General features: G+C 38.8%; 2 protein-coding genes across 6 annotated transcripts in view; both read left to right on the top strand.

Moving 5' to 3' along the window:
- Positions 1-516: 516 nt before the first annotated feature.
- LOC127448713 (protein Dr1) lies at positions 517-8,289 on the top strand. 2 transcript variants are annotated; one of them, XM_051711461.1, is made up of 4 exons: positions 517-768; positions 868-1,243; positions 4,798-4,961; positions 7,107-8,289. In XM_051711461.1, exons 2-4 carry the CDS (start codon positions 1,024-1,026, stop codon positions 7,251-7,253), a joined length of 531 nt encoding a protein of 176 aa, XP_051567421.1. In that variant the 5' UTR covers positions 517-768; positions 868-1,023; the 3' UTR covers positions 7,254-8,289. The 2 variants fall into 2 exon arrangements, with proteins under 2 accessions (XP_051567421.1, XP_051567420.1); XM_051711460.1 differs by having other exon boundaries at positions 517-1,243.
- A 1,070-nt stretch (positions 8,290-9,359) lies between these two features.
- Positions 9,360-24,000, top strand: part of LOC127448716 (guanine nucleotide-binding protein G(I)/G(S)/G(O) subunit gamma-12-like) — a 75,973-nt gene continuing 61,332 nt past the window's right edge. For 3 of the 4 annotated variants that reach the window (XM_051711464.1, XM_051711467.1, XM_051711470.1), the window contains exon 1: positions 9,360-9,671. The gene's annotated coding sequence lies outside the window, so the exon portion shown is untranslated. Of the gene's footprint in view, positions 9,672-11,933; positions 12,094-24,000 lie in introns of all 4 variants that reach the window. The other variant, XM_051711468.1, reaches the window with a different exon arrangement.

Here is a 24,000-nt window from a genome sequence, read left to right as displayed (position 1 = left end):
ATATATATATATAATAAAAATGTAATTCGCAATTTCTATCCAAAAAATCCTATAATCACTGGCGCGCAATGAATTCTCCACCATAGGTGGCGCTATGAGCTTTAAAAAGCTTTAAAAACCATGTATTTCCTTAGTAAATTGCCTGTATTGGCTGTAAATGGTCTATTCCATCTATGACCTAGGTGGTTACATGCTTGCTAAATAAAACATAATACCTTTTTACGCATGTGCTTAAAGGCCTTATACCGCTTGAACCCCGATAATTGCTGCTCTCAGCTATATTCTTTATAATGTTTTTTATACTTCTATAATATGTAATTGAATGTTTTACAGTGCATACCCTGGCATTTTCTTCTATTTTGCATCAATGAAAAAAAAAAATGCTCGAGCCTCCAAGTCCACTTAGTAACCACGTGACTTTCCCCAATCGATGAGCTTGCCATTTCCTTTTCGTCCACTAGATGGCAGAACCGAGCAATTCCACCAAACAATAACAAGCAGAAGAATTACCGGATATCCGGAAGTGTTGCATTGTGGGCTTCGTCTCGTCGATCCCTAATCGAATGGGTGAAACAATGAATTAAGAGCTTCGGTCGCTTATAAATATCCGTTTCGTGCTTCAGCTGAAGCGCATGTAAGATTATCCAGACAGTGAATTTGATTCAGAATGAATGCTTGGAGTTAAACCATGTTTATAAACGCTAACGGGAACAGCAGCAGCACTGATGTGTGGATGTGGAGAATCCTCGTAAACTAATCAAGCGAAAGGTACTGACTCCTTCCATCCTCCCTTGCTTCTCTCTAACACGCACACTCTCCCCGGCTTCAGTTCCACTCTATATTTAAATCAAACATTCCTTCTGACAGTGTTTTGCTGATCGGCATAGAAGAAAGCCGGCAAAATCATCTGGAGCTCCACACAAAGCAGCCGTTGTAGGCGTTTCATCATCCTCAACCCGTTGAACCTCCTTTCCTGGTTTCGATCCTTCTGAAACTCTGAAGAGTCTCTGCTGCTCATCCCTTATGGCCTCTTCATCAGGGAACGACGATGACCTGACGATCCCGAGGGCGGCGATCAATAAAATGATCAAAGAAACGCTTCCCAACGTGCGAGTGGCGAACGATGCCAGAGAGCTGGTGGTGAACTGCTGCACTGAGTTCATTCACCTAATCTCATCAGAAGCCAACGAGATCTGCAATAAATCAGAGAAGAAGACTATATCTCCGGAGCATGTCATAAACGGTGAGAATGTGCACACGTTTCTGCCTGGTGTGCAGTGTGCTTCTGCTTGCTAATAACTAATTACAGTACACTACAGGGACAGTGCTCTTGTAGTAACCTGAGGTGGAGTGTTTAATCAAGGGCACAATGGGGATGGATCAATCTTTGAGGGTTTAACTTGCAACCTTATAGTCATCTGCTCAGATTTTTGACCTGGCTGCATTAATGCACAAAGTCTTTTTTACATTTCTGCATTCAGTGTGCCTTTACGCATCAGGGCAGATAGTTATGGCCTTATTACTGTCGTGTTAAAGGGGAAAAAAAAGGAGATGCTAGGCAAGTTTGTTGCTTCAGTCACCATTCACTTTCATTGCACATTTGTTCCATGCAATAAAAGTGAATGGTGACTGAGGTTAAAGGATTAGTTCACCCAAAAATGAAAATTGTCTCATAATTTACTCCCCCTCATGCCATCTCATGTGTATGACTTAAATTCTTCTTCAGAACACAAATGACTATTTTTAGAAGAATATTTCAGCTCTCATGGTCCATACAATGCAAGTGAATGGGTGCCACATTTTTGAAGCTCCAACAAGCACATATAGCCATCATAAAAGTAATCTGTTCGACTCCAGTGGATTACTTAATGTATTCTGAAGTGAAACGCTAGGTTTGTGTAAGAAATGGATCAATATTTAAAACTTTTTTTTACAAAAAATTCACAAGGTCAAGCGCGTTGGCAAGTTCACGTGAGAACTTACGCGTGAAATATGGGGGAAAAATGGAAGCGCGGTGTTGTTTACAATAGAGGAGCATAGATAAATACATAGATGCCTCATTCGGCTGGTTTGGATACGTCAACTGCTGCGCCATCTTGGAACGGTGAACAAGGAGAGCTGTTTGAATTGGTTTGAATGCAAGAGAGTGAGTGGGGGAGATGCCTCAGACTGAGGTCCTTGCTCAGACTGCTGCATATACTCATTTTGTTTCAAAAAAGTACAGCGGTCCATGGAAAAAGCTGCTAATAAGGGATCTACTTATCAATAGGCTCGTTTGAGATGAGCAAGTTTTACGCAGAACCGATCACCGGTGATCACCAGCAGGTGCATGCCGGTTAGACATCTGTCTGACTTGCTGTGATGTCATGACAACATATGTCGAAACGTGCCACGAGAGCGAGGTGGCGCGGTTGCTTTTTCCGAGCTGTGCGAACTGCAAGCACGATGGTAAATGACTACACAGCTTGATGCTCATTGGCTTAAACAACTGTGATGTTTCGTTCTTTTCTAAAATGTTTGATTTAAAAAATATATATATATATATATCTCTAATATCATGTTTTTATGTGTATAAATTATATGTGAATATTCTAAACATTCTGACATTGTGAAGTCTGTATGGGATATGTGATTGGTATCATATTTCTGAAATATCTAAAATACGTGTCTTTATTCAACTAAAAATGGATGGAAAGACACGTCTTATGGGTGGAATTAAATGACAGGTACATTGAGTGTCTTGTTCATCCAATTTATTATCATTTAAAAGCAACAGAATTTAAATAGCTTCCACTTTATTAACAAAAAGCACATGAATATGAATCCCGCGATATCTGCCTTTGATCTCGTGGCGGGTGATCCACTACAAGAAGTGAGAACTGTCTGACTTGACAGCTCTTATTTAGCTCCTTACCTGACTGCAGCTGGCTTCTCTAGTCTACTTTCAAGGTGAGGCATTTGGCATCTAAGGGGCCGTTTACATGACAATGTTTTCAAATAAAAACAGAATTTTATGCGTTTTGGCTGTTCGTTACACGACAATGTTTTCAAATAAAAACAGAAAAATGTTATGCGTTTTGGCTGTTCGTTTACACGACAACGGCGTTTTGGGGCCTGGAAACGCAAACTTTTGAAAACAGGTTTCAAAGTGCAAGTTTCTGAAAACGATGATGTCATGCGCACTCGTATTACGTGTTATATAAAGAATGATGGATTGATAGTCATCAATTTTAGATGTATAATTATCAATATGAATACTGATGTCTGTGCAAATAACAATAATCAACAATTTATTCATTTGGAGTGTTTTGTATGGAGTGTGAACATTGTACAGTAGGCAGAACCTGCAGTTTGAAAATCTTGAAATTAATGTATGGATTCAGATGGGAAAAATGTATTTGTATTTTAAATGTTATTTATTTACTTTTATTTGATGTACCTTTACCCTGCAATTCATTCACCCACCGCTTATGTATATAGCCTATAGACAGAGATGTGATGCCATGTACAGTATTCAATGATATGCTTAGAATATGAAAACATGAGGCAGTGAAAATGCATGTTAGATATAGTGTACACAAGACCTCCCTTTCTGTCAGAAGATATCCATATATCAGAGTTCTGTCTGATATCCAGAACCAGTCAACATCAACAGCTTGTTATGTTAACTCACTCTCCTACCAGCCCAAGAGTCAGAAGGGGGAATACAGAAGAAGGCAGGAGACGAAGTGATGGTAAAAATGAGCAGAATTTATTGAATAATCTTGAGAGTTCAGTCTATAGGCATGCGCGTGAGTACTTCAAAACAACATGCGAGACATTCAAAACTATAATGGCGGACTACAGGACTGTGTTTGTGCTGCTCAAGATTTTGAGTTTATTGACGCTTCTCCAGCAAAGTAATTGTAGTAATAAAGCAACCTCATTGTCCGTCCAGACAAAATCGCTCGACGCTTTCGCCATCTTCATTGTTTGTATTCACCGCTCTGTGGAAGAATGCTTATGTGCGCAGGCGCGTAGTGTTTCTTAAAAAGTGACATCGCTAACTACTGGCCTGGCATGCATAATACAGTGCTTTTAGTCGTTTTTGCGGATCCGTTTGAACGGGGATCATTTTGACAACGTTGTCGTCTGTACGCGAAACTTTTCAAAAACGCAAAGGAAAAACGTTTCTGTTTTTAGTATGCCGTGTAAACGTACCCTAAAACGAGCCTAATATCTATGCAGAGGCAGTTTGAACTCCACCCTCGTCAACATACAATCCTCAAGCTGGCTGGAAGCGATACTTTTTAGTAAAAAAAGTTTTAAATATTGATCTATTTCTTACACCTAGCGTTTCGCTTCAGAAGACATTAATTACACCACTGGAATTGTATATATTATTTTTATGATGGCTACATGTACTTTTTGGAGCTTCAAAATTTTGGCACCAATTCACTTGCAATGTATGGACCTACAGAGTTGAAAAATTCTTCTAAAAATCTTAATTTAAGTTCTGCTGAAGAAAGTAAGTAAAACGCACCTTGGATGGCATGAGGTGAGTAAATTGAGAGAATTTAAATTTTTGGGTGTACTATTCCTTTAACATTCTGCCTAACAACATCATCATCTATGTTTCACTGAAGAAAGACGAAGGCAAATATTACGACAATTAAAATTTTTGAGAGAACTGTCCCTTTGAAGATTTACAGTGTGTATATAATGATATCATGTATGCTGGTTTTGCAGGCATGTCTCTTGGAAAAAACTCTGCTAATTAACTGAATTTTTTTTTTCTTCTTCTTTTTTTTCCTGTAGCACTTGAAAGTTTAGGTTTTGGGTCGTATATTGCAGAGGTAAAAGATGTTCTACAGGAGTGTAAAACGGTAGCACTTAAACGGAGGAAGGCCAGCTCACGACTAGAGAACCTTGGCATTCCTGAGGAGGAACTTCTCCGTCAACAGCAGGAATTATTTGCCAAGGTAAAAGAAGCTTTAGGTGATCTTCAGCTCAAGCACATACACTATATTGCCAAAAGTATTCGCTCACCCATCCAAATAATTGAATTCAGGTGTTCCAATCACTTCCATGGCCACAGGTGTATAAAATGAAGCACCTAGGCATGCAGACTGCTTCTACAAACATTTGTGAAAGAATGGGCCGCTCTCAGGAGCTCAGTGAATTCCAGCGTGGTACTGTGATAGGATGCCACCTGTGTAACAAGTCCAGTCATGAAATTTTCTCGCTACTTTTCCACTATTCCACTACTATTCCACAGTCAACTGTCAGTGGTATTATAACAAAGTGGAAGCGATTGGGAATGACAGCAACTCAGCCATGAAGTGATAGGCCACGTAAAATGACAGAGCTGGGTCAGCGGATGCTGAGGCGCATAGTGCGCAGAGGTCGCCAACTTTCTGCAGAGTCAATCGCTACAGACCTCCAAAGTTCATGTGGCCTTCAGATTAGCTCAAGAACAGTGTGTAGAGAGCTTCATGGAATGAGTTTCCATGGCCGAGCAGCTGCATCCAAGCCATACATCACCAAGTGCAATGCAAAGCGTCGGATGCAGTGGTGTAAAGCGCGCCGCCACTGGACTCTAGAGCAGTGGAGACGCGTTCTCTGGAGTGACGAATCACGCTACTCCATCTGGCAATCTGATGGACGAGTTTGGGTTTGGCGGTTGCCAGGAGAATGGTACTTGTCTGACTGCATTGTGCCAACTGTGAAGTGTGGTGGAGGGGGATTATGGTGTTGGGGTTGTTTTTCAGGAGCTGGGCTTGACCCCTTAGTTCCAGTGAAAGGAACTCTGAATGCTTCAGCATACCAAGAGATTTTGGACAATTCCATGCTCCCAACTTTGTGGGAACAGTTTGGGGATGGCCCCTTCCTGTTCCAACATGACTGCGCACCAGTGCACAAAGCAAGGTCCATAAAGACATGGATGATCGAGTTTGGTGTGGAAGAACTTGACTGGCCTGCACAGAGTCCTGACCTCAACCTGACAGAGCACCTTTGGGATGAATTAGAGCGAAGACTGTGAGCCAGGCCTTCTCGTCCAACATCAGTGTCTGACCTCACAAATGCGCTTCTGGAAGAATGGTCAAAAATTCCCATAAACACACTCCTAAACCTTGTGGAAAGCCTTCCCAGAAGAGTTGAAGCTGTTATAGCTGCAAAGGGTGGGCCGACATCATATTAAGAATGGGATGTCACTTAAGTTCATATGCGTCTAAAGGCAGATGAGCGAATACTTTTGGCAATATAGTGTATCACTGTTTAAGTTTTTATGAGAGAAAAAATAACTTTAAAAGGGTGTTTAGCTCTTAAAGTGTGTCAGTTCTGCACCAATAGCATCACCAAATGTTGTTGCACAAACAGATAGTTCCGCTCCTAACTCAGCCAATATATGGCTTACTTTTATTGGACTCTGCATATTAAGCTGGAATTTGTGAAAAATGTTAACATTAAAAGAAATCACACACCAGTTTTAAAGGAATAGTTCAACTGAAAATGAAAATTCTATCATCATTTTGTCACCCTAATGCTATCCCAGATGTGTATGACTTTCTTTCTTTTGCTGAACACAAACGAAGATTTTTAGAAGAATATCTCGGCTCTGTAGGTCCATGCAATGCAAGTCAACAGGATCCAAAACTTTAAAGCTCATAAAAGCACATAGAGGCAGCATAACTGTTATCCATTTTTATTTATCTCCAGTGGTCAAAAAAAAAAGGACTTAAATATTTATCTGTTTCTCACCCACACCTATCGGATTACTTCTGAAGACATGGATTTAACCTCTGGAGTCATATGGATAATGTTTATGCTGCCCGTATGTGCTTTTTGAGCTTCAAAGTTTTGACCCTGTTGATTTGCATTGTATGGACGTACAGAGCTGAGATTTTCTTCTAAAAATCTTTGTGTTCTGCAGAAAAAAAGTCATATACATGGTATGAAGGTGAGTAAATGATCAAAGAATTTTCTTTTTCGGGGGAACTATTCCTTCAAGTAAAACATAAAAAAATGGATCTGTGGAAATGCAGTTACTAGTTCCTTGTGTTTGTGCGACTACGTAGAAGCTGTGGTTTTGAGTGGCTTTTCTGATAAGCTCTGCTGTGTTACAGGCACGGCAGCAGCAGGCTGAGTTAGCACAACAGGAGTGGTTACAGATGCAACAGGCTGCCCAACAGGCACAGTTAGCGGCAGCTTCAGCCAGTTCAGCTCAGCAGGCTGGATCTTCCCAGGATGAAGATGAAGAGGACGACATGTGAATCCCGACAGGCTTTCCCTGAGGCACACCGATAGATTGACATATGTATTTACAGATATGTAAATGATCTCCTGAACACTTTGTCCTCCTTAAACCTTAGCAGAGAGGGACGTCTGCAGTGTTGTTTCCTAAACAAACTTTTAAATCAAGCTCATCAGTATAAATTCATACTGATGGTTCAGGAACAATCATGGGTGTTCTCCTGTGATTTAAATTGTTAACTAGAATTATTAGGTCTTGAAAAACCCTCTTTTCTTTCACATTTATTCCTGAGTTAATTGAAGGCAGTTGTCATAAGTTTCACCATTTTGTATGTGTGTGGTAAGGATGTTGAGTCATTTAATGTGGCTGTGACGTGCACCACATATATTGTGCTTGGTTAAGTTCAGGAGCCAACTTTTTACCTAACTGCCTCTTATTTTAGGTGATTTGCATATTTCTCTTATATTTGTGCTTGTAAAATAGCTTAAAGAGACACATTTTTGGAAAGTGATTTTTACAGCAGTTCATCCCCGCTTATGTATTTTTTTTTTTTTTTTTTGTTCTGCTGAGTGAGATCTGAGAAAGTGTGATTTGTAATGTGTTTTTTTTTTTTTAAGTTATGTGAGGATCATGATAGATTATAAGTAGATAGGCTTTTACCTGCCCTGTGCTAAGAACAGTATTCCAAGGAAAAGATTAACATTTTCAGAAATAATATACGTGTTATAGTACCAAAGATACAAGAAACTATAAAACTCCAGTCAATGGATAGGCTTCAGAAATCTACTCATGGTATTTCCTCTCTGTTTGAAATATGTGCTTGGGTGCAGACCACACTGAAGGCTCTGTAAACCTATTGGTGGGTACTCTCACTTTGTACAGTGTTTTGATAGCAGATTTTTCCCCCCAGGTGCAATGTGTAACAGTTGCATTGTGAATGTGTGGTTAATTCTTATCTTGTCATGATTGGTAAGGTGTAGTTGAGAAGGTATTCACATGCCTTTGCAAAAGCTGTAAGCTGTATTCTCTAAGCAATAAATTCAACCAGTTTTATAAACCTAGTCCTTGTTATTCCCTTTTTTATTCACAGGTTTAATATAGTTTGATTCTTTTTCACGTAATTTCCATAAATAATATATTTTAGTCCATGAATCCTCTCTGTGGTTTTACAGTTTATTAATTCTTAGTTCACTAAATTAAGTGTTCATAACTGTGCTTACAGGACTTTTATTTATTTATATAATCAGTACCTAGTTTAAGGTGTTTTATTTTTTTTTCTTGTGATATGTTTGACACTTAAATCAAATTGAGCAGCAGCTAAACAAGATTTGACAACAAATAATTTTCAACATCTGGTAAACCTTGATACTGCATAACTGAGTGGAAATATAGCAATCTCATTTTATTTTTTTTAAATATGATTTATGAATTTATTTTAGATTAATAGTAAACAGAATATTGATTATTATTTATTATATTTCTTGTCTGATGAGGACAAGGTGGGTTTATATTAAATTATTCCTTAGAGCTTTGGTGTGCCGACGTTTTCTTTAAAAAAAAAAAAAAAAGTGTTCTCCATTTTTAGTCGGGCGACTACACCGAGCTTTTTTGCGATTGGTTATACGTGCTTTTGCCTAGTGTGTGTGTGTGTTTTTTTTTTTTTTTTTTGTTTTTTTAATTTAGAAAAAGAACGGGATATAAATACAGCAAAGAGCCAGACAAATACAACATGAAATAAGTGAATTATTGGAAGAAGGAAAAACAAACAAAGCATTTAAGTAAAGTCACAATTATAAAGCAAAAACGATTCAACGCACGCTTGAACTGTTATCGTTCCAATGCCTCTTTTCCCAGTTTTCGAACTGAGAAGTTGCATCTCACCGACAAGTGGCGCTCCTGTACTCGCGACGTGGAGACGAGTTTACAAACCCTACTATGGCTTGGCTTATTAATAATAATTACTTGACGTTCTTTCAGTAAACCTAAGAGATTTGCTGAAGGCTTGGCTCATGAATATTATTAATTTCATGAGTGGACGCTACCGGAAGGTTACCAAGCAACGTCAGTAAGACATGATTAATATTCATGAGATATTCTTTTGCCATAGTATCCTTTGTAAATTTGCACCGCGGACGTGTGGATAAACTGTTGCGCTTCAGTCCTCCACCGTTCCTACCATTCCGCCTAATTTACTCGTACAGAAGTGAAAGGTCGATCCGTGTCGGAGCTCGGGTGTCTCATATAAACACAGGCATTTTTAGAGCAGTCTGCTCCATAATATGAGTTTATGAGGTGACAGTTGTTAAAAGGAGAACTTTATGTACTTGTAAAGAATTGTCGTCGGCAGATTGGACTCTTTTTAACAGTATTACACCAAGTTTGTTCTTCTATTCCCGTTTTCCATCGACTTCCTAAACCCACACTGAGCTAAAATACGGTAAGAGTCAAACTGACAATATACTGTATGTGAATGCAAATATGAACTGCATCACTCTCAATAAGTGCCGTTCCGTCCACTTGTAAACAATCTTGTCAGTGATTTTAAACACTGTTGCACGGTTGATTTCTTTATGACAGTGTGTTGTGGTGTTCAGGTTGCTGTCTGTGTCGTGGGTGATTTTTGCTATATTTGTAACCAGACATTGAACAAGAAAGATACATTGTTGCCATTGCTGTTGACGTGTGGTGTTTATTTATTTAAGTTGGGTGTATTGGCAGCCTTAGTGTATAAATCGACCTTCTGCAATGTTATACATAATGAACGGTGTGTTTTTGACAATTTTATATTTTTGAGAATGTGTTGTGAATTGAGATATAACTGTATCCTCTTTATATTTCCAGATTACATTTGGTAATATTAAGGAATAGAAGACCTTTTGAAATCATGTTTGGGTACTACATGGCACTTTTATTCTATTCTTTATGAGTTATTGACAATCAGTGTTCTGAAATATCAAACCAAGACGTGATGCATATCACAGGAAATAAAACCACTCTTGGTTAATTTATTTGGTACAGGTAGTGCTCCTTAGTAGTCAACAAAATCTTGTTACAGAGTTTAAACTAAAGCAATTGCACACTCATTCATTCCGATTGACGTGAACTGAATCTGTAATCTGTGTTGCAAGATTTAGTTGAATTCTCTGCACTGCTAAAACTGAACAATGACAATACAAGAGTCTGAATCTAAACTTGCTGTAACAGGACTTTGTACATTGAGCTGTCAAATTCAGGCAATGCATTTCAATGAAGAAAAAACAAGAGCTGACATCAGCCATGAGTCTTTGATCTTTGCTTAATATCAGACATTTTTTCATTGACATACGCGTAAGAACAGTGATTGAATGAATGTTTCAAGTCTGTGAAGTGTTTTGTCAATATTAGTGCCTCTTAAATCTTTTTTATTTTATTTTATTTTATCCCCTTTTTCTCTCAATTTGGAATGCCCAATTCCCACTACTTAGTAGACGCTTGTGGTTGCGCGATCAATCTGGGTGATAGAGGACAAGCCTCCGCTTCTGAGACAGTCAATCCGCGCATCTTATCATGTGGCTTGTTGTGCATGACACCGCGGAGACTCACAGCATGGGAGGCTCATGCTACTCTCTGCAATCCAGGCACAACATACCATGAGCCCCATTGAGAGCGAGAACCCCTAATTGCGACCACGAGGAGGTTACCCAATGTGACTCTACCCTCCCTAGCAACCGGGCCAATTTGGTTGCTTAGGAGACCTGGCTGGAGTCACTCAGCACACCCTGGATTCGAACTCGCGACTCCAGGGGTGGTAGTCAGCGTCAGTTCTCACTGAGCTACCCAGGCCCCCCCTTAAATCTTTTCTTTATTAACCATTATTTCTTCTTTTTCTTTGTTAACCATTATTTATTATTATGAATACTAATAAAGTGAATATTACATTTTACTATACAGTTGTAAGATATTTCTGTTGCAATTTCTTCAATTTAATTCGTCTAGCTTTTATTATGACATGAGCTTTTATTTTGACATGTATTTTTGATGGAAGCTTCACTTCTCCAGATAAACAGTTCACAACTTGGCCCTGTGTGATCGATAAAGTGCAAATGCTGTGATTTCATTATATAAATATAAATTCTGCATGTGCTGCACACTTTACAGTAGATGAGTGCTCTGCTTTGTCATCTCATACAATGTGAATCATTCTTAAGGTCTGTGGAGTTTCCAGTTTATGAGCGGCTTCATACATTCATTTAAATCATGTTTTACGGTTTAAAAATCACACAATTACATATTATGGTTTTAATTTGATTAATTGTCCATTTCAACATAAAAGAAGTAACAGAGCACACGCTCAAATAAGCGTGAGCATTTGAAAGCAGTCGTGTGTCTGTCAGACTGCGCGCTGGGACCAAATTAAGTCTGTGCTCGATACTACTGGTACTGCAGAAGCACTGGTGTTGTGACATCTTTAGTATTGACTTGGTACCAAAGTACTGGTATTTTTTACATCACTACTTAAATCTTTAATAGCTGTTTTTGTCTGAACCATTAGCCTATATTTACCTTTCTGTTTGGACCTAATGGCTCATAAAACAAAAATTTAATGGCACCTACATTGCAATTTGTTTGGTTAAATGAAGGGTTGCCAACCGTCCCGTGTAATACCGAATCATCCTGTTTATAAGCTGACAAAATTGTGTTCTGTATTGAATCCATACAGGAAGCCGTTTGTCCAGTATTTTAGCATCTCACACCCATACTGTTGGGAACATTTCACACACCGAGAGAAATAGAACTGAAACACAGTCATCTTTCGTGAGATATCAGCTGTTGCTTTACGCGGATACTACACTTGACAGAAGAGGCTGAGGGAAGATCAAGTAAGATCAATGACAGTCAGCATGTTTTTTTCCATTAAAAGCATGATAATTTGGTCAAAAATATAGCGTTCAAGTGCATGATAATTTTTTCCTACCATTGTGATTCCAAAATACCACGCACCTATTCATGACATGACATTACATTTCATATGTCATGTCAGTGCTCTTTCTGAAAGAGAGAGAGACTCAGACAAATGACGGTGAGAAAAATGTTTAACAAAAGTACAGCACATGTGTTGTTAAAACACTTAATGTGATTTTCTTACATTTCCCTTGTGATAAACACTATACTGCCAAGACTACATCACTGTGATCTAAGGAAAAATAACCAACACTATTCCATGTTAAGCATTTTCTCTACCATAAATACCCATTATAATACAAGGTTGCTTAAGACATTACTAAGACTTGTACTCAGGGCCGGACTTGGGCAAAATTTGGTTGTCCCGTATTTTGCTGGAAGAATGTCGACAATTCTAGTCACATGTGTACAACAGAATTTCAGGTTACATCATGTTCACTTTGATTGTTTATGTTTTACAGATAGGAAATCTTTAGTATGTTTAAAGAATTTAAGTCACAGTGAATGTTTATATAAGGGAATTCAGAGAATTACAGTACGATCACTAGATGCTATGAGGCCAGATTCATGTCAGGAATGGGGGAAGTAAACCAGTGAATGTGGATTTACAAGTTTGGCTTAGCTTCAGGTCCACATAAGGCTGGCCATATGCATAACTTAAACCTTCAGATATGTTGGAGGAGTAAGTTTTCTGTAAGACTGACCTTTTTTTAACATACTCTGATTATTCTGCTATGGCCACATTTTATATTTCTATTCCACTGTTAAGTGAACAGAGCTATCATAATAAATAGGCGTGTTATTGTAACATTGTGAAGTATTACACAGTTTATATTAGAGTATCCACTGTTCGAAAAATGGCAGAATATTTGGGTTTAGGTGGTCTATCTAAAAATGGATGTGTGCTTGTTTTGTTTTTTTAACCCAGAAGTTTAATTCAACATTGGTTTACTTGAGAATTTTAACTTTCTTAAAGTAATGGGTTGTTTACATTTCAATTATTATTATTATTAATATTTTAGTTTACATTTATAATTGTCTGTATGAACTTCATTTTTATTGGTAAATTTCCAACTGTCTTCATAGATGGATACTTATGTCACGGCAAATGGGGCAGGTGGAGGAAGTTGGAGACCGTAAATGTTTGGATTTGGGGAGGTGGTTATTTACGAGTTTTTGACTTAAATGTGTCAGTAATAATTTTTGCACAGCACTTTATTTCCACCAGTCAGTTTTTGTCGCGGTCTGTTGTAAGGAGGACTCAAGTGCAGAGGACATCAAAGAGTCAGTCTTCATTTAAATAGTCAAAAGTATATTGGAATAGAATGAGCAAAGCAGAGAGAAACAACCGGGCTCAGGCTGCAGCGGTGAACCGGCGACGGGGATAAGGAATGGCATGGAGATGATGGCAGCATGGGACACCCCAGTGAGGAGAGGTAAGTGGCAACAGACTGGATAAGAAACAGGTGAGTAAATTCCCCAGTGAAATAAGGTAACGGTCCAGAAAATGGTCATAATCCGAACAGGAGTAAGTCCACAACACTTTGTTCCAATCGCCAGTCTGACAAAGGGATTCTCTGGCGATCCTCCAGGTGTGCCGTCACCTTTGGATGAAAGCGTGAGTGGAAGGAACTACAGCGCCGGGTTCTTGGGAGGTGAATAATTGGGGCTAGTAGCCTAAACAGTACTGGAAGGGCGACAGACCCTTAGGCGAGACGGGAAAGCAATTATGTGCGTACTCGACTCAATTTGGAACTCTAAGACAATGGTTACTGGGAAGCCATGCAGCGCAGGACACCCTCTCCAGATCCTGATTATCTCGCTTCACAAAACAATGTGGCGACGGAAACACACACGAGGGAGCTAATATAGGGAGAGGTAACAAGGAACAGATGAGGACAGTCAACTCATGAGCGGTGTGAATTAACGTTCCCATAGAAATGCCAGTCACTCCACCCACGTTGCCATGTTAAACGCAAGAGTGGAAGGGAAACACACAGACACACAGGAAAAAACCAGATAGACCCACCGGAACCATGACAGTTTTCCTATTAAAGATTAAATTAATTTATTGAAATGGGAAAACCCCAAAAAAATTCTAAATTCAAATTACACTTCAAACTAAATGAAAAAGCAATAAAAAAGAAAAACCCCAAAATGGTCTAACAAATCAAAGATAACCACTTACCTAAATCCAACCATTTACATTCTCCAACTTCCTCCACCTGCCCCATTTGGTGTGATGTAAATCTATCTATGACAAAAGGTGTAAATTTACCAATACAAATGAAGATCATAAATGCAATTATAAATGTTAACAAAAATAACAATAAAAAAATTTGAAATGTAAACAACTCATTACTTTAAGAAACTTTAACACAAATCACATTTCTTGTTTCATAAAATAGCTACAGTCTGAGTTCTGTGGTTACTAGGGCTATGCAACATGGACAAAAAATACTATCAGGATTTTTTGATAGATGTTGCGATTTTGGCAAAATGTTTCCTTATTCACACATTTACCATTCATAAATACATTTCAGTTTTCAAACACATACAGTATTTCAGAAGGAAAACAATTAGAGCTTGATCAATAAAGCTGTCACATTATGTCTCGAGAACAGACATAAGGCAAAGCAAATATAAATGCAGGTAATCAAAACCACCAAAACAAAACATTAAAAAACAACTAACCCAAACTGAACAATCTCTCAAATAACAGACACTAGAACAATGACATAAACTAGCTAGTTTACAGTTTCAACGTTTTTTATTTTATTTATTATTTATTTATTTATTTATTTTGCCAAGAAAACCAGCATGTGTACCATTTCTGGTTTCAAGCATGAACGCTGACATGTCACCACATTTCCTCCTGTGCTAAACAACCTCTCTGATGGCGAAGAGATACTTTTGTGCAAGCCTGCTCATTCTTGGGAAGTTTATCTGATGTAGTTTCCACCATAGCAGATGATCTTCCTCGCCGTCAGTGGAGAGAGTAAGCAGTTAGCTGTTCATCTCAGCAGGTATGATTTCAAGTTGCAGAGATGCTGGCATGGTTGAGGTAGACAAAAACTGCTTTTTTTGCTGGTGGTGGTAGATCTGTGTCTACATTCTCTCTGCCTGTGGTTCTCTCTGAATTAATTGCATCCAATGAGAACGAACAGAACAGATAATAGAAAAGTTATATTACACAGTGTTTATCTAGTATTAAGTGAGTATCCCACCCAATTTACCCATTTCATATAAGACATCACCCTGGCCTTGATGTTTGAAAGTTTATCTACAGTGATGTAGCTTGTCTTGAATCTTGGGTCTAGGAATTATGCCATATCCAGCAGTTCTTGGGTATCTTCATCATCATCATTTTTATTGATGTAGTCAAGAATTTTGCATTTTATTGTCTTGGTCAGGTCAGAGTTCTCATTCTCCACAGCCAAAATCTTTGCATTGAATAGATGAAGGACTGGTTTCAAATATGACACACTGACATAATCATCACTGGAAAGGGCAACTGTGAACTCCTGAGCACATGCTTTGGAAGCTGAAGGTCTTCCTGGGATTCAGTTAACGCCATCTTTTTCTTCCAACTGTGGGAGCAATGCCCCACTAACTTTTTGCACAAAAGTGTGGCCTGGGAAATGCAAGGTTCATCCTTTACTGCATTTTCTAAAAAAATAAGACAATATGCATTTTTAATAGCATCATGGATCTTATTTCTTACATTTAAATAAGATAAAACTACGAAGTTATAAAACAAAATAGTGTTTCGACAAATAGATTTTACATTGATGTTTATATTTAAAAGTGGCCCTTGTTCTGTTTCTCACTTCTAAATTATATGATTATTAAAGGCAATTATTACAAAGCGCTCTACAATACTCGAATCTGATTGGTCAATAGCACAATCTAGCTGTCTATTTCTTAACTACCGCACATCTGGGGATTAAGTTAAATCAGACTGGTCATCTTTTTTATTCCATCACTCTGTGATCTTTTCAAGGTAATAAAATAATAAAACATTTCTCAAATTAATGTTTCATGTGCATTCATTTATTTGACAAGTATTCTTGTATTGGGTGTATTGAGCAGTCAGACAGTCATTAATACAGTAAATAAACACCTACAGAACTCGAACGAAAACCGAAGGTGAAAATTAGAGGTTTCTAAACACTCCGTGATCTATTTATTCTTACATAAAAAATACACAAATCAATATTTTCAACGCAAAGCAATATTTAAAGTCCATTTTTTAAATGTAATGCCAGGAAACCTTTTAATAATTGGGATAGTGTACAGTCATCATTGTAAAATGTCCCCTTCAATGTGAGACAAGACTGTTCACCCTGTCTGGTTTTGTTTTGAGATATTTTAAAGGGAACTGGGGTTAAATGAATAAAATGGCCAAACAGGACAGAAAATATGGCAACAATATTCACTTATGAATATCTTATTTACTTATAAATCTAACTAGGAAAACAGTTACCACTTGCAAGATGCAGTCTGTGTCCAAAGTATTGTAATCATGTCCATTTGTTCAAAGCGACAGCCTTCACTATGTTTGACACTATGTTTGAGCCATTGGCTGTGGCGATTGACACATTCTGCACCTCACAAAGTCCCCAGGAAGCCAAAGCATCTGAGACCCCCTTTAATTTGCATCGTTGCTGCATAATATTTCACTTGTTTTAGCTCTGATTCAACACCGGCCTTGCATCTGGCATACATTTCAGGGATGGCACCCCGTGAAATATAATCTTGCAATGGCAGTTGGTATCTCTTGTTGAGTGTTTGTATAATTATTTTGGAAGCTGTCTTTACTGACGGTGTACGTGGGCACCATGTATTTGCTTAAATGATACGTGATGGTGTTGGTTATTTTTTTATACCTTTTTGAGCTCCTCTCGCATGGTGTGCAGCTTGCAAATGCCTGGATAATTTTTGTTCACCTGGTTCAGACTGGGTTTGGGATGTGCTTTTGTTCGAAGGACTTTGTCACCATGTATTGCTCAGGTGTTGGAACAGATCTGTGGTGTTACTCTGTTTAGTCGCAATAATAGTTTGACAGTACTTGCAAATTACCTGGGTCTGTGACACATTTTCTCTCCTGTATTCAAAATATTGCCAAACCACAGAGGTCATTTTTTTCTTTTTTTTCTGGCACCAAATCATTATTCTGTCCTGAATTCATCTTCCCTGTTTCTGTATCTCGTTGGTTGTTAGCTCACTCTGTTCTGTTCTCATACTCGATATTTTAGGCACGCTGCATTCTGATTGGTGAACATATTTTGCACACTGGAGGGGTGGGGTGGGTGGGGTGGGGGGGGATCACAGCTTTCTGTCCAATGACAGGCAGTTACTGTGATTAAAAGAATAGTATTTGGCTGGTCATGTGATCCTAACATGGCAGCCCCCATGAGGAGACCCTCTCCATGTAGAATCAAACAGCTTTTCTAAGTTTACTGGTATAACTATAGTCTTAATCTCATGTAAGTGCTCATGGTTTTATACATGTGTTTCAAGTGCACCTTTAATGTGTTAATTTCTTGGCTGTCATAACTCAAAGTAGTTTATGATATCAGTGCAACAAACCTCGGTTCATAGCTTCACGTCATCCATCTGGTCTTTAAACTTTGATGTGTGAGGCACTGTCAGAAAACAGTCATTGTAACTTTGTAAAGTATCAGTACTACTGAGCCACATACCCTTTTTTATTTTTTACAAATTGAACACGTTTAACATTACATATCTGCTAGAGTTTACACCAATGCAAGTGAAAACACTACAGACTGGAAAATGAAAACAGGAATCTGTTCTGAATCGTGGAATACTTCCGCATTCAGGAAAAAGGTGGATGGAACAAAACAAAAGTCTCTTCAACAAATGTTGTAAGTGTTTTCCAGGTGATGAAGGCTTCTCTCAAATTTCACTTGGAACTGGACAACCAGACACAACACCTACAATGTGTTAGCTTGTGCATTGGCAAGGGCCACAGCTCAGCTGTAGAAGTGGTGCATTCATAAAAGCACCACTTCTCATGACCAACAGTGTTGTAGTGCTTGGAGGCAGAAGAAAAATGAGAGAATAACGTTGTCTAAAGTTGACTGCCTTGAAAACAAAGACAGATATGTCTTTTTTTTTTTTTTTTTTATCAGATAAACCCCCAACTCATCACATGATTGATAAGGCCATTTGCAAAAGAAACTCCCCCATGGTTGCCACAGAAACCATGAGATGTCTGAACAAAGAAACTCTTATCAGTGAAAGAAACCTTAGATGGAGTTTCTTATTCCCACTTCATAAATCCACAGATTGAACTTTTATTTGAATTTCGAATAGGGCTGCAACTAACGATTATTTTGATAATCGATTAATCTAACGTTTATTAGAACGATTATTCAACTATTTGCTGATTATTGCAACGATTAATCATTAGTTCTTAACCAATTATTCAGCTTGTGCCCCGACTTAAAAGGCTGTATTAAACATGCTTACTAACAATAAAGAGGACAAAATCATCTTTTAAAAATACCTATAAATGGCATTCACTGAATTAAAGGGGAAAAAATACTTTTTATTAAGTTTAATTCAGTAAAGAAATTCACTGCAAAAAATCCTGTTATCAAGTGTTTTTGTCTTGTTTTCCATTTAAAATTGTCTAAAAATCCTTAAAACAAGATATATTTACTTGAGAAGCAAAATATAAGATATTTAGACTTGCTTTAAGAGAATGTTTCTTAGGGTGTTTCCTTTAAAGATGCTCATCACACAAGTTTTGCTTCAGCAGAGCGGCAGCTCCAGCTCCACTTATTCCACAACGAGAGTGCTTCTGTATATACTTATTTTGTATTTTTGCATTATAATTCCCTCATACTTTGTGATCTACATCACCTGAAGCTGTTTGTAAAGGTCAGAGTGCATCTGGGCTGTGAGCTGTGTAATTCATGTTACATTCAATGAGATCAAACGACTATTCGACAACTTTTGTCGACAATTTTTTAATGTTGACGTTGTCGATAACGTTGACTAATCATTTCAGCCCTAATTTCAAATAACAGATCTACAAGTAGGATATATCAGCTTAAGCTATGAACTTCGACACAATCATAAGGCTTGCATTATGATCATTTTACACTGAACAAATACACAACCATGTGTACGAACTTGCCAAAGTGTGGGAAACTCACAAAGTTTAACCTGATTGTAACCTGTAAAACATGTGTTATGACTTGCAATCACTTTAATAACAAACAAACTGATGATAATGATTTTTTATCTTGTATTATCCATGTTGAAATAGTTAGTTAACTATTATTCAGAGCAAATATATTGTGTCTGATATGAAACATATCTTTCCATGGGGAGAATATTGGGTTAATTCATTTTATTGATATATTCTGTTGTACTTAAGATATAAAGTTCATGACTAAAATATGTAATTTTTGAGTGGGAAACAAAGAACAAAAACTTGAAATAAATAAATAATAAATAAACTTGAAAAAGAGGGAAAGAGGTGACCAGGTGACATAGCAATAGACACTTCTGATTTGCTTAAGACACCTTTGGGGTGCGGCCAATCTCAACTCAACAAAACCTCCCCGCCTCGAACGAACGTATCTTCGGCTCGGCGCATCTTCTTACACACACTTTTGACTTCTTTTCTGGCGAATCCCGAGTTCTCCCGTGCGGCAGTCCCTACTTCCTTACTTCACCCATCCTGCATACACAATCTTCAGCAGAATTCCAAAACATCGACGCAACAGAGAAGGACTTGCCACGGTTCTGGCATGCATGCCGGCTCAGACTATTATTTGTTTTTTTTCTCCCTCGTGTCTCACAGGTGGAGCCTGCACGTGTGATCAGCATTTCCATGGGAATGTTGATCGATCCCGGGGAGATGATGATCACGGTGATGAATTACTTGCCCGCTTCCACCTGCTTCCCTCTGATTGCACTCCCTACTTATTCCTTGTTTCCCCTCTTTCTTTGCCAGTTTATTGTTTGCTGTTACTGTTCGCTGTTTGCTGTCATGTCTAACATTTCTCTCTTGTGTAGTTTGAGCGTGCTCGTGTATCTGTTGGTTGCCTGTTTATAGAGGTACGGTTACCTGCCTGCTTGCAGTCGCTCTCACCAGTTGGTGCCCAGTGTTGTGGAGGAGGATTCCTCGGTATCTGCCCGCTTCGCACCACACCAGCTTCAACGGACTCTCTTCGGATTGCTCCAGACTACCACAATGCACACACTCATCTCATGAACACATTAATTCCTACCAGCGGCTTGTTGGATCAGCCATCTGCGGCCGGTGCTGAAAGTGCCTTTCTGTGACTCTCACTCTACTAGTTTGGCTTGTTGGATCAGCCGTCTGCGGCCGGCACTGGAAGCGCCTTCCTGTGACTCTCATTCTACTAGTGCGGCTTGTTGGATCAGCCGTCAGCAGCTGGTGACGGGATCGTCATTCAGTTACTTCACATTCTCTGTCAATAAATACTATATATTTGTCATTTCTGCTTTTGGGTCCTTTATCCTCCCCCACCCCCCAACCGTGACAGGACTTCCTTTGGACCCAGCCAAAGAACCAAAGCAATGCAACTTACACAAGTATAAACTTCCAAATTGGCCATGAAAGTAGTATTACTGTAAGAATTAACCTTACGTTCCGATTAACTCATCACTGGCTGAAGACTTTGATCGGACTTAAACATGAACTCTAGCAATATTCCTTGAATTAATTGATATTTCCTTTTTTGAGCTAAATTCCTTACATTTATGGTTGGAGAATGACATAGACATTAGCTTAAAACCATAAGCCAACCATTATGCATGTTCCATACATCTATTAGTGATAAATACTGGCAGTCGTAAATATACCCTGTCACAAAGTCGCTAATTCCTAACATATAATTGGTGGAGGAATGTGGGAAATTCCAAAACTGATTACATATAGCAAGTCGCTACAGTGTGATGCTTGGACTAAGGGGTGGGCTGTTTGCCTACGTGTCAGTCTTCTCAAGGACAGATGTCAGTCAATGTTTAGAGCTAATTTTAGCCTGTCAAAACAATGTGGTGTCCATTTAGTTCAAGTTTTGAATTGTCATTGAATCTCAGTTTCATCCTGTATGTTGTGGCAGGTGAGCAAGAGACAGACACAGTGGGTGTGATGTCAGGCCTTGGAGTGGCATTTATTTAAAAGAATAAAACAAAGTAAATGGAGAATAAATTGTCCAAAGGGAAAACTTTCCAAAAAAAAGGGGAATCTGGCATCCTCGCTGTACGCTGGGGTTATGTGAAGGATGGGTGTTGATGACAGGGTAAGGTCCAGGTAAAATGGGCAGTGACCGGCGGCTGTGACGCGCTTCCCCCTCCTTGGTCCGGGGCACGAGTGGCGGCGGCTTCATCCAAGTGGCTCGGCTTCCCAGGATTGTGGCATGTGAGGAGAATTGTGGCCCGCCACCTGCAACGGGTGCTCTAGTCACATCTTATTCGCCCCTGTGGTCTGGGGTGTGGGGAGCTCTGTTCACGGACATGCGAGGACGTCAGCATGAAGAGACCGGTCTCCCAAGTAGAGGTGTGCTCAGTTTTTAAAGACAGCGGTGATGAGGCCCTTTTTTTGAGTTTGGGTGCGCCCCATCATGCACTGCCAAAAAGTCACTGCACCCCTCCTCTCTCCTGCCCACTCCCTATGAAGGGCGGCTGATCCAAAGAGCAGGCCGGGATGAAATGATCATCTCAGCTCATGATCTTTCTTTCATCAATATATGATTAACCTGCACAGGGCATTAAATGTGTAATGACAGACATGAAATGACAGAGTTGCCCTCTGTCACAAATGCATCCTGCATGTTCGCGCGCACGTGCACACACACACACACACACACACACACACACACACACACAAACACTAACAAAGATGTGACACATTCTGCCACTGGCTTGTGAAGACTTGGTGTAATCTCTAAATGGTTGCTATACTCCTAATTAAGCAGTCTTGCTTGGTAGACGTACACCATCTAGTTTTTTTTTTCCATAGTTGTGTGTCCTGACAAAGTTGTTTCCTTGTACAATTGTTGACCTTTCAAGGTGAAGTGTGTAATTTTTTATGTGAAAATACCTGTTTAATGAGCAGAGATACTATACAATTAAATAATACTATACAAAACTATACTACAACTATAAGTAATCCATTTGTTGGTTGGCTTTGCAAAAAGTGTGGCTCTGTTCAACTTTCAAAACATTGCTCTGGGCTGGGTTTCCCGAAGCACTAAGTAGAATGTTAGTCTCATGTAAGTAGTGCTTAACCTTTATGGCACGTTTCCCAAAGGCATTGTTATTTAAGAAACATGTAAAAACATTTAGAAATTAACCCCCTGGGGTCTGTGGGTGTTTTGGGCCCTGGAGAAGTTTTGACATGCCTTGACATTTGTGCTTTTTACAGTTGCTTAAAAACATATTAATGGCTAAAGTCTGATAACACTGTATTCAGCCCAAACTGGCTACAATAATATGTGAACAACATGTATGTACATGTTTGTATTTTTGAGAAAATAATGTTTATGTGTGGTTTTTGAAAAACAAAAAGTCACTGAAATAAGGCCATATAACACATACTAAACATTTGTTCACAAGACTTTTGAGAACTCTTGTAGCCTTTTCAAAATGATGTGAAAACCAATCTGATCACTCAATCATACAAAATAATATATACTTAAGATAAGTATAAATGGGCTAACTATGAAATAATGGGAACATTCTCATCACAAGCAGAAAACTCTGTTAGGCTAACAAATAATTTCAAGTTTTGGTTGTCTTTCTTTGCTATCCATGCTAGAGATGATGACATCTCTAATTAATTTTCAAAAAATTAGAACAAAAACTTGTTTGTTTATTATGAAAGGCTTGTAACATTCTGATTAATCAAGCTATAGTTGTACAATTGTTATAGTCTAAATACATTAGCTTGTCCTGTCACAAACCTGGCATTAGCTGAACCGTCATATATCAGACAGATGAAGACAGTTTCACTTTGCTTCATTCTCATTTTCTGCAGTGTATTTTTGCAAAAGATACCAGTATCCATCTATATTCCATCTTTCGGATGAGACGTTAAACCGAGGTCCTGTTAAACTGTGGTCATTAAAAATCCCAGGACACTTCTCGTAAAGAGTAGGGATATAACCTGGCCAAATTCCCCCTATTGGCCCTTCTCAATCATGGCCTCCTAATAATCTCCATCGATTAATTGACTATAACTCTACTCTCTCCTTTCCACCAATAGCTGGTGAGTGGTGGGCGTTCTGGCGCACTATAGCTGCTGTCGCATCATCCAGGTGGATGCTGCACACTGGTGGTGGTTGAGGAGATTCCCCCTCTACTATGTAAAGCACTTTGAGTGCCTAGAAAAGCACTATATAAATGTAATGTATTATTATTATTATTATTATTATTATTATATTGCTGCTCATCGTGTCTCCGCTGCTGTTGTTAAAATAACTGCGCTTGTAACTCTACATTCAGTAAATCAGTCTTTAAGCGGCACCTCATGTCTATCGCAAGAGAAAGGCAACGTGCGCAGAACAGGAAAGAATAGCGTTTGGTGCTAGGAAAAATTGAGGATGTAGCGCAGAAAGATCAGCACTATCTATGCCTCTGAGTGCTTGTGGTGTGTACAACTTCATTGTGATGCGCTGCTCATTTAAGATTTTGAAACAGTAAGATGGGGCAATTGATGACCGCTGGTCTACTGTATTACTTATGCTGGCCTACTTTGATAAGCATAACCAGTGGCAATTAAGACGATATGTACTTATTAATTATATTTATTTCACAAG

The sequence above is a fragment of the Myxocyprinus asiaticus genome, chromosome 12 (assembly GCF_019703515.2).
Source record: "Myxocyprinus asiaticus isolate MX2 ecotype Aquarium Trade chromosome 12, UBuf_Myxa_2, whole genome shotgun sequence".
Lineage (NCBI taxonomy): Eukaryota > Metazoa > Chordata > Actinopteri > Cypriniformes > Catostomidae > Myxocyprinus > Myxocyprinus asiaticus.
Note: the sequence above shows the minus strand (reverse complement) of the source record. Positions and strands in the feature narration are given on the sequence as shown.